The sequence below is a fragment of the Ammospiza nelsoni genome, chromosome 9, assembly GCF_027579445.1.
Source record: "Ammospiza nelsoni isolate bAmmNel1 chromosome 9, bAmmNel1.pri, whole genome shotgun sequence".
Taxonomy (NCBI): domain Eukaryota; kingdom Metazoa; phylum Chordata; class Aves; order Passeriformes; family Passerellidae; genus Ammospiza; species Ammospiza nelsoni.
The window spans coordinates 26,383,317-26,395,101 of NC_080641.1; the positions used below are offsets into that span (position 1 = coordinate 26,383,317).

Consider the following 11,785-nt stretch of genomic DNA (forward strand, 5'->3'; position numbering starts at 1 on the left):
ACCCAATGCAGGTATCACTAACATATGCAGACCAATTACTTTGCAGAGGAGGTTCAGTCCACTTTAGACCCAGAAATTCTGTTTGTTCGCTAACAACCTAATATCAGGGGTTTTTTTTCTTTTTAGTACAGTTTTCCAGTTAAAAACCTAGGCCTATCTTGATAACAACTGAGAATATTTTTACTAATCTGCTCTACAGCACTGTGGATGAACTGTTTGCAGATAAGTTCTGTACTTCATATGGATCTCCGTATGTCTCAAGTGGCAGAGCACTAGAAGATCTCTCTGAAGCTGAACTCTTCCTGTCTCATTACACTTCAGAGTTAAAACCCAGGCAAGATATCTGATCTTGCTGAAATGATCTAAAAACTGTTTTTCTTGTCTACTTAGAAATACCATTATGTTGCACATATTCCCATCATTCAAAATATTCTTTTCCTAAAGCTGTTCGCTACCAACAGTAGAATTTTTCCTTGCAGAATCAAACACGGCTGCCATCTATTAATGCAAGTTTCCAGCCAAAAACTTTTAAGACCCTTCCCAGTTCAGACAAATGACAAGTATACATGACTTATATGTGAAAACACATATGAATTGTGTTTTCAATAACACATGAATTGTCACTTCCTTGATGGAAATCAGACTCCTTTATTCATTCCCACCAAACAGTCCTGAGACAGCAGGTGACTGGCAAGCGCCCTGGAGAACCAGCAACAGAATGGAGGTGGGACAAACCAGAAAAAATTAGTGAGCAAGCACTGTGTTTTTCTCCTTTTATCTCTCAGAAGAGCAGCAGCAACTTGCAAGGCAACAATTAACATGATTAACTATTTACCTGAGGATGAATCTGCGGTTTATCACATGTAGCCTCAAAATCCAGGACTAAGAAGTAGTGATATCTCTGTGGAGGGAAGGATGACATTGCTGCCATGGAAGCTCCAAAGCCGTGGGACGCCAGTTTCCTGCTTACGATGGAGCGGAACCCTTCGAGAACACCAGCTGGGAAGAGGAGGGACACAGCTTGTCTTGACCTTGGAAGTAAGTTTGGGGGAAACTTTGCTGCTCCAGTATGGAGGAGTGCTATCATTGAACATCCAGAGGCATCTGAAACTGAAGAGAGACTCATGTTACTCATGCACACCTACATCTCATCTCTGCTGGTATCTGTTCACTGTCCTCCTCTGACAGGGATTCCCTTTGTGCTCCCCAGTGGAGGTTCCAGCATCACAAACCTGAAATAACACAGTAGCCTGCTTTAAGCACAATAGATGACATTTGGATTGAGCTTAAGGTGTCCAGAATCACAGGCAACTGAAAATTAACCTCTGCAAATGACTCTAAATTAAGAACTATGAGATGCACAACAATGATGGCTCCAGGCACCAGATCACACCCCACTGCTGATCCTCATCATAACAGAACATAACACAAACCAACAAAAACACAGCCTATCCAATCTAAGCCCTGTTGAAATTTCTGATGCCTTTTATCTTTTCATATACAATGCAGTTTCTGATACATGGTAAAAATTAATCACAGCAATACACATACCAACACTACAACTCATCCAAACAGCTTGACCCTGAAACACCTGCCAGTTGCACCAAAACATGGCATTTCCATTACAAATCCAGGTGGCTGGAGGCTGGAAGGCTCCTCCCCAGGAAAGTTCTCATTTGGTCTGTACACAAGGTTTCTCAGAGATGTGATTTTAGTGCTACACTCCACTTCTAATTTCAGGTATTTCTCCCAGAGGAGGCTATCAGTTCAACTGATCACATGCAGGTACTGCAGGAACTGTAAAATGGAAGCAGGACTCTATAGGCTACAGTCTTCCTCTCTAAGAAATACCTCACTCAGCCATCACCTTCTGATACTTTCATCTAACAAACACTATTAAATAAATTGCATTATCCATGTTGAGATGACCTGGATTTCCCCTCCTGCTACTTTTCTTCTAAAACTTTGCAGGAAAAAGTTGCCAGAATTGTCACTATCCAGGATGGGTTAGCCTCAGGTCTGTTAACAGATCTACAGGAATAAGAATTCAAGACTAGTTCATGGTGTTACATGGGTGGGTACAGGGACTGATAACTAAAGAACCAAATTGCACCAACTCAGTCCTCTTGAACAAGGATAGGAGTACCCCCTCTAATTGTGTATGCATATATATACACACACAGCAAGCTATATAGAATATTTAAATCTATCCGCTATATAGAATATTTAAATCTATCCCCACAGTTGGTACCACTGCTCGTGGAAGAACTCCATCACTTGACATGCCACCCACCTGCCCTTTCATGAGCATGGCCCCCCACACCTGTGCTGGCTTTCTGCTCTACCATGAAGGGATGGAAATACCCACCATGAGACATGGAGACAAAGTGGCCACAGCAAAACAGGGACTTGCTGCTCACAAACAAAGTCACTGTTTGCACAAAAGACAGCATTTGCTCTCTCCCATCCGTTAGTCCGTCAGGTAAATAATGCACGTGCCAAAACACACACTTAATGAGGTAAATAATATGCCTTGAATAACAGCTAAATCTGTATTTACCTGCGAGACCAGAGAAACTTGGAAGGACCAGATTAGGAGATAATTGCAGCTAAGCAGGTTGTGTGCTTCGAGTAAACATGCATTTGGTAACCTTCCCCTTCCAAGCTTTTGAGTGAAAGGCAAAAATCAAAGAAGTTGAAATGTTAAGGACCAAGCCAGTGCCCACACTGCCAATTCCACGGATATATGCATTGCCCTTGCCTCAAGGCTTTCATGTTTTGAAGCCATTTGCTTTATTAAAGCACTATGCTAGAGAGCAGGTACCTCAAAAACTGAAAACTCAAGTTGCAAAACCAAAAATAAAGAGCCTAACATGGCATTTATCTTGAAGGGGCTCAGTTCTACCAATTGTCTTTTCATCCACAGCTTTCGCTGTCATTCATAAATTCTTTACAGCCAAATAGAAGTTACTTATATTTTCTTCTAACATGTGCCAGATAACAGATATTTAAGGTATGCATGCTTTAAATCTCCTAACTACCACGAGTCTAAAGGCCCATCACAACAAATACAATATCTCAGAATAAAGCAGCTTGTAAGTTAGTTGCAGGAAAACCTGGTCTTTAGCCTACTGCATCAAATAAAACACACAGTTGGAGTGGGGGAGGCAGACAGGCTTCAACCCCTGTATCAAACACAGGCAATAAAACATGTATTATCCACCCACCCACAGCTAGCTCTCTTCTCTAATGTATCTTAACTGGCAAGAGCTGGGTATCTGACACAGACCCCATGAATCTTCAGGCTGGGTTGCACTACACACAGTGGTGCAGAGGTTCCCAAGCCACTGAGTCCATGGCAAAGGTAAACCAGCCGCCTTGGCAGGATTCAGGCACATCCCCATGCAGACATAGCAGCACCATGGCAGACCCTGCCATGGCAGGTCAGGGTCACAAAAGTACCATGTGACATCCATGGAGGAATTAACAGTGCCTGTTTACACTAACAGCTTCTGCAGGGGTCCACATCTAGCAACAGGATCGGGCTCCCGGTGCTAAAAGCAGCCTCCCTCCCCACTCTCCCGTGTAGCAGACAGAGCAGTGCTCTGAACAAAGGTGTGTGAGTGGGCTATGGCATGTGGATTTCCCTACACAGGCAGCATACAAACAAGGGCAACCCCACTGCAAAGTCTGCACCTTCAGCCAAATGAAGTTTTAACAGTATGTTTACCCAGCCACTGCTCTGGGTGCCCTGGGAAGACCTCGCATCATCTTCTTTGGCAAGGTCAGAGTGCCTTAGAGCACAAGATAGCTGGTGAGCAAACACACTTTATTAGATGTCATGTAAAGCATTTATAATGGCTATGACAATGCAAAGCACTAGTAATTATCCTGTACTTTTTTTCCAAGAGAAAACGATGCAAGCAATGCAGCTTCAAAAATTAAAAACCCAGCTCTAGCCATATAAATCCACATGTTCAGTGATTCCATTTCCAAACCTACATAAAACACCATATATATATTTCTTATACACACAGGATCAGATTATAATCTCAGACAGTGCAAGCTGTCACATCTGGCAGTCAACCCTACTAGGTTAATATTTCATATCACACAGCTCAAATTCCTCACACAGATACGTATGAAATGTAATGGGACCATGAACTGAGGTTGGACCTCAGGAATTATTTTGACAGATTGTACACAGACCTAGGAAAATGTGACAGCACTTTACATTTGCTACACCCAGTAAGATGGGAAATGGCTGCATGTGGTGGGTTTCAGCTGGAAGATAGTTTGTGTTCTGGGCTGTGTAACACTGTGTGTCCCATATGACACTGGCTAAGTACTGGCTAAAATCAGCATCTATATTTTAAAAATAAATTAAGAAAAAAATGTTCTCTGGACATCAACTGCAGGTACCAAGACAAGGTCAGGCTGAGCACAGCTCTTGCTTCTTTAGCAGTCCAAGCACATGTACTAAAGCATGACAGTTTGATCACCAGCAAGGAAGGAAAGCCAAGAGAAAGGCAAGTGTCAGCTGTAGCCACCAGCCTTGCCAGGGCCCCACTGAGTGTGAAGCGGAGAATCTGCACTGGTGGCTGCTGCACGCCAGGCTTCCCACTGGGAAGGCTGCTTAGGGACAACCAAAGCAGCAAGGAACAAGACAGGGAACTCCTGCCACGTGAAGAATGCTGGTGACAAGAGCCAGCAGGGCAGTGCAAATGCTGTCCCGGGCCTGCAGGGCAGCCCCAAAGCCACAGAGAGATGTGCACCACACAAGCTCCAGAGGAGTCAAATTCATCAATGGCAGGACAAATTAGTCTACTAAGAACTTGAGCTTAATGACTTCTGGCACACAACATAAATATGAACTTTTTACAACTACATCTAATAAAAATTACAGTTTGCCTTTGAGCCCAAAATATTCCCTTTTACTTTCCAGTTTGATAAACTGAGTAGGGAAGGGGCAGGAAGACAACACCTAACTTCACATTGGCAGGGTGACCCAAGAACTTACATTTTATGAGAGCCTTCACTCACATGTTAAATTACTTCATTATAGCAAGACAGCCCTCCACCATATTACAAAACAAACAAGTAAGAAAACCCCCCACTAACCTAAACTACAAGAGAAACTGAAATTAAAAAACAAAAGCAAGCAAGCTCTGGGAGTAAAATGCTTCAGTTTATTATTTGTGCAAAACCTAGGTAGGGGCAGCTGTGACTCCTGGCCTCCAACAGACAACTGAACTCAAGGCTAGAGCAACAAAAACCAATCAAAAATGTAAGTCAGGTTTGTCTATTTTATTGAATTGTGGAGGAAAAAAGTTAGGGTAATAGAGATGCTTTCTGTAGAACAAAATTGCACACATTTAGTGACACCTGGAACACAGTATAACAAAAAATGCAGGACTTCAATTTTGGTAGCTGTTCAAATGCATACTCAGAGGTCAAATGTGAGCCCATATTTCACTTGTGTGAAAATATAACTGAAGAACAATAGAGATAACTCAGGGTGTTTTTTAATCAACCTTAACCTAAACCCAAATATTTCATTAGATGAACTACAGTACAAAAATGACAGCACCTGGCTAGCCTGTGAGGCAGGAAACAAGAGACTATGAACAAGACCAGCTTATCCACTCTTACCACTCAAACTTGCAAAAAAAAAAAAACAACCAACATAAAGTAAAACAAATAACAAAAGACAAAGCTTTTAGAACTGTTTAATAAAGTAACACAATTTTAGACAGGTAGATTTGCTTCTTTCTTTAATTTGTTAACCTCACAGTATCATCACTGGAACATGAGAACAGTACACTTCATGGCTGCACTCCCTTCACCTTTGGCTGGGTTTGTCTCCAGCACTGCTAGACAACCACGCCTGTTTTGGAAAATCTGTACTGTCATGGCATGTCTATATGCTGCCCCATCATTGCTCAGCTCAGATACAACTTGGCATTCATCATTTTGTTTTTACAGTACTCCACAATCACACTCAGGCTCTTCCCACTACAGATGAGGAGGTCCCTGTTCTCAAGAACTTACAGTCTAAAATTAGAAGCAATACAAGTGAGGGGAACAACAGAAAAGAATGAGGGGTACAGGAGGAGAGTTGGGCAACTGCTCATCTGGGAGAAACATGCATCTTGGTAGGTCAACTGAAAAAAATAATTCACCCTATACAGGCACTGGCTTCCCTCTGTATGGTCATTATGGAAGAGATAAGTTAGCATGGAAAAGGCTGACTAAAGGATGGAGGGCACTCTTGGGTTAAGGAAGGTCTCTCCCATTTCTTGAGCTCATTCTTGCCGCTGGGTTCCTTGGCTGATTTGTCAAAGGCACGAGCACACATGTCACAGCACCAGAATCTCTTCCATTGTGACATCACAGACGCGATGGCTTGTGAGATCACAATGTGCAAGGCCGAAGGCGCTGATTACTTAGGGAAGCGCTTGCTGCAGCTATGGCACCCTACAAAGCTGGGAAACAAACACATCTCAGTTCACTTGACAACACACTGAAACCCACATGAGACTCCACACCAGCAGGACACGAATTTGTCTGAACAGACCACCCAGAAGCCGTCCCAAAGATGCACAGTACAATTCCACTCCAATTTTATTAGGCCACCTCTGCTAGGCAACCCACTTTCGTCAGCTCCTTGACTGGTCTCCTAAGACAGGCTTTGCTGTGTATTTTTAAACCTTCTCCAAGAGTAACTGCAGATGAGCAAACGGGTCTAAGCTGGAGTCTGAAGAAGTTCCACACAGCAAAGGACTGGTCACTTAGAAGAAATGTAGAGAAAGGAAAGAACAAAAATTAAAACAAAGAAGCAATAACAGGGACACATACAGCAAAAGCCAAAGAGGAAGAACAGATTTGCTATTAAGGAAAAGAACAGTTGCACAGGATCAGACCAAAAATCCTCTAGTCCAATCTCCTGCCTCTGCCTGGGAGCCATAAGAAAATGCACCAGTGTGAAACTACACAAAATGAGGTTAACCAAGCCAACAGCTCTGGGAGGCCAAAAGGAGGCAGGCCTGTCCGTCCCTCTCAGTCTTGCTCTCCTGCTAATTACGTTACACCAGTTCCTGAGCTTGTCTGGCCCTTCTGCGTGCCGATTCAACCACAGGAACCTATAAAAGGACTCACACAGCCAGAATAAAACACAATTAAAACAAGATAGTTTCTGGCTGGTTTAGTGAGACGAATTAGCTCAGGGCCAGGCTGGATGAATAGCAAAGCTCAGAGAAGAGGAAGAGCCCACACTGGCAGAAGCAGGAATGAGATGAGCCACTGGGGCTGTTGGTCAGCTCAGCTGCTCACCAACCCATGTACTCAGACCAGGACAGAGACACCTGGGATGACATGGCACTTTGCAGAGAATGGAGAAGTTATCTTAGCTCTAGCAGCATAGACACATTAAACTTGAATTCACAAAGCCCACCAGACCATCTGGTCTCAACCTCAGGTAATGCTGGCCCTAAAGTTTCCATTTCCTCAGTTGAGCCCAAAGGCTTGAACACCTTTCAGAAAAGTCTCTGGCCTTGAATTGCAGCATGAAGACTGGAGCTTCCCCTCTACCTTCAAACAGCTCGTTCCAATGGTCAATCCATTCGCTGTCAAAAAATAACATGTCTTAGTTTTCATTCAAACTTTCCCAGCCCTGGTCTTTGAGATAAGTTCTGAAATTTATGGCACTTCAGTGCTCTCTATCCTCAACACAGCTCCCAGTGCCAGGAGCTAGAGATTTGTAGCTACTACCCATCTAGTCAGTAAAAGCTACTATTGCACATTGGCCTAATTTAGTGGAAAGGAGACATAGTAGGCCACCCTTTGTTTAATGGTATCTGGCACACATAATTACTTCATTTTCATACACATGGATGCCACAGTTCCTCAAACCACTTATACAGCTGCACACCTTCGTTATCTGAAAAATGAAAGTTAACACCTGAGAGTCCCAAATGAATCAGCCTGGATTCAGGGAAACAAGATTTGCATTGCTCAATACACTGGTAACTTCTGATCTTCACAAATGAGCTCCAGAAGTGTTAAAAGCAAGCCAAAGCTGTGTCTTGGTACACTGGCAAAAGCTCCAAGCAGGGTAGCAGCTACAGTGGGGCATGGTTTCCACACAACCCAGTCTCAGCCCAGAAAATCTGCCAGGGAAGATGTTCACCCTAATATTCAACCACAGAAAAAAAAAATAGATTGTAACAAATACAGCTGAAGTTTAAAAAAATAATTTTTGGTTGGAAGAGAAGTAGCTTTACCTATACAACACATCTGGGGAGAATATAACTTTTCAGCTGGCCTGAGGCCAGCTGAGATCACTTCTCTTAGGGAAGGGAAATGGTCCAAATGGTCCCTAGCACAGCCAGCACCTCTGCTCTAGGTTATGTCTTGGCAGCCTCAACTTGTCCAATTCTTCCCTTATGGCCCTGCTCGCCATGGCACCACACTGGTGCGTTGCTCATCACTACTACAGTGAAACACCAGGAGTCTCAGGAGGACCACTTCTAGCAAAAATACCTTCTTCAGATTCAAGAGAGACTTGAGACAAAAGCACAGCTGCTTCCATGCTCCCCTGTAAGCCCAGGCACTGTGGGCAGTCCTGCAGCATTTACCTGGATGTCACCACACCTGGACTCCACAGCCTTGGGGCCCTCCACTGCAGGTGGCCACAGCACTGACACGGAGACAGAGTAAAATGCAAATACTCCACACATTTAAGTATCTTCCAGAACTCTATTTTCAAAATTTAAGAGGGTTAAAAATAAATAAAAGCAATGCCTACCAAAGTTAACAGAATCAAAACAAGATAAGCACCAAACCAGCTGTAATCAGGCCCTCTGAAGAAAGCAAACTGAAGTATGTCCCAAGTGCAGAACAGAAACTTTAGGTCCTATCAGTGTTTACTCAATCCAAGGTCTTCTTTATTTAGCATCAGGCACATGGGCATTTTTTAAAAGGCTTTAATCACTTCCTTCTTTTGGATTTTGGTACTACTCAAATCTGTCTAGACACACTAACTTTACAAAAAAACCCAAACCAATCACACTATTCATGTAGAGCAACCCAAAGTTTGAGATGAACAAGAATGCATAAAAGGACCACAGGGCCGCTCTTTGAAACAAAACAAACATTTAGTCCACACTGTCAATTAATGTGAAAATGCAGTGGCAAAGGGCAGAATCCAGTGCTCCAAAATGGAAACAAAAATATCTGAAGTAAAAAACACCATCTGAAATCAAATTTCCCAAGCCTATGCAGGGGACTAATCAACTAGACTTTTAACATCTACTGAATTTCAGAATTATTCATTCTTTATTAAAAGTTCAGATGCCAACTTTAATATCAAGTGATATGAGATGCTACAGTGTTACAAAAAGACACTACAGGACAAAATCTATTCAAGTTACCATCAAAAAGAAACCAGGTAAAATCCTCAAACAGCTGTTAACAGTATCTGATGGGACAGGTGTTTTGGAGATGTACCTTCCTGGAGCTCTGCATACCTCACCCTTCCTGAGACACAGTGCAAGCATTAACATATTTGAAAACTTGCTGGTCCCCCTGCATCACAGCTGAAAGAATATCAAGAGTTCAGACTAAACAGCAGCTGTCAATCTATCACCTCTGGAACCAAAAGCTCAATAAAGAAACTAGGTAAGTAAAGAAGTAGCAAAACAAATGTCACACTTATCAGCAAACAGGCCAGCAATTACCACGTAAATCCACCAGACACAGGACTTGTAAAAGACAGAACATCAGCAGTAAATGACAACACCTCTTTATACATCTCAGTTTGGAAGAAACACCTGTAACAGCATAGCAGCAAGAAATGAAAAGGAGAAGAAATTCCTACTGCCACTCAGGAAACAAGTAAACAGACTGTACTCCTAAGCTTTCTCAAGTTTACTTCACTCTCCAGATCTGAGACAAGTGATCAGTTCAATCCCATATGGTAAAAAATATAGGGAAAAAAAACCAAAACAAACTTCCTACTCCCTCATTACCTCCACCTATGAACCTCCACATCCCAAAACATAAAAAAATCCTTCCTGCTGCCGCTGCCTGCAGCTCAGCCCGTGCCCAGCCCGCGGGCACACGGGCTGTTTTCCCTTCCTCAAGCCCGGAAAGCGACTGATGCCGCCGCAGCTGGGATCTGGGGGACTGCTGCCACAGCCACCCTCCAGACCTCCCCTCCGGCCGCACCGGGGCGCGGAGGGCCCGGCAACCCGGGCGTCGAGCGGACGAGGCGCCGCCACCCCGCGCCCTCCCCTCGGGCCGGGGCCGCCCCCGGTCCTCACCGGCACCGGCACCCCCGCCCTGCCCGGCCCGGCCCGGCCCGCAGCCCCACGCCCCCGGTTCGAGCCCCGCCGCCGCGGGGGGCCGGGCCGCGCCCCCGCTCCGCGCCGGGCCTTTCCCCCCGCCCCGGGCCACGGCGGCCCCACGTCTCCGCCAGGCCTGAGGGGCCCCCCGCGCCGGCCGGGCCCCGCAGGGCTGGGCCGAGCCGCCGCCCGCCTCCCGCACCACCCCCGCGGCGGAGCCGCCCCGGCCCGGCCGGGCCCCGCGCCCCGCACTCCGCACCACGAGTGCCCGGCACCGCCACTCACCGCCCGCACTCTGACCCCCGACCCCGCGCTGAGCGGCAGCGCCGCCGCCCAACCGCAGCGCCGCCCGCCGCCGCCGGGGGCGGGGCTTCCGACCCGCCGCGCCCCCTCGCGCAGGCGCGTGTCTCGCGCCGCCCCGCGAGGCACGCTGGGGACCGTAGTTCTCCGCGGCCGGCCCGGCCGCGTGGCTGCGCCTCGACGCCGCGCCGGGTGTGGGGGCGCCGGTTCCCATCCCCCGTGCCCGGCGGGATCTCGTCCTCTCCCCGCCGGCCCGACTCCTCGATTGCCTCGGGGCCAGCACTTACCCGCCTTGTGTCCTCAAGGGCCATCCCAGCCCGTCGCCAGGACACCTCCCCCAAGTCCTGATGTGTCCGTGCCTCTGTGCTCCCTCATCTCTCTCAGCCGAAACCTGTCCGAGCCGTGCCTGCTCTTTGCTTGACACCCTGAGCTGTGGCACCTCCTCCCCACTCCCGATCTCTCGGGCTGTCACACTCTGCCAGGGTTCTGAGCCCCGTCCCTGCCTGCTGCTGCAAGGAATCCTGACCAGGCTGGCCATGGATTGTCCCTCCTGAGACATTCGAGACCCACCTGGAGGTGTTCCTCTGTCACCTGCCCTGGTGACCCTGCCTTGGCGAGGGGATTGGACTGGATGGTCTCCAGAGATCCCTTCCAACTCCAACATTCTGTGATTCTCTGAACTTACCTGCAACAATACCCAACCTTTAGCCTATTGGTCTATCCATAACTCTTGGAATCTCACTGCAGTGACAAGTGTTCTAGCTGGGGCCATTCCCTGCTATTCATTGCTTCCTTCCCTGCTTCTCACATTCACTCACACCTCCACACTGCAAGCCAGCAGCTCCTTTGCACACCCCTGATACTCCTCATATGCATGATGAACAAACTCAGAGCACTGACTCATGCAAACAGGACTGTGAGGGATTCTAGAGGCTGCCTCACCCATCATTTGCCTGCAGGCAGGAGCAATCCTACCTCTCATGGTCTCCTCTTAAAATAATTCCTTAAGCCTTTCTCTGGCTCCATGTCTTAAAATACTGGACAAAGATAAGCACCAGAGTGCAGAGATCACTGACTGATGCTCCACATGAGGTGGGATGGCTGCCTGACTCAATCTGCCTGGTTCTCCTGCCTTTCACTGA

At 46.5% G+C, this 11,785-nt stretch overlaps 1 protein-coding gene across 3 annotated transcripts in view; it reads right to left on the reverse strand.

Annotated features, from left to right (window-relative positions):
* ERI3 (ERI1 exoribonuclease family member 3) overlaps window positions 1-10,690 on the reverse strand; it is a 128,968-nt gene extending 118,278 nt beyond the window's left edge. For 2 of the 3 annotated variants that reach the window (XR_009418988.1, XM_059478482.1), the window contains exons 1-2: window positions 10,629-10,690; window positions 836-1,110 (exon numbers count right to left, since the gene is read on the reverse strand). Coding sequence is in view for 2 of the 3 variants with exons in the window: in XM_059478482.1 (XP_059334465.1) it covers window positions 836-1,087 (252 nt within the window). In the remaining variant the exon portion in view is untranslated. The remainder of the gene's footprint in view (window positions 1-835; window positions 1,111-10,628) is intronic. The other variant, XM_059478483.1, reaches the window with a different exon arrangement.
* Between the last annotated feature and the right edge of the window lie 1,095 nt (window positions 10,691-11,785).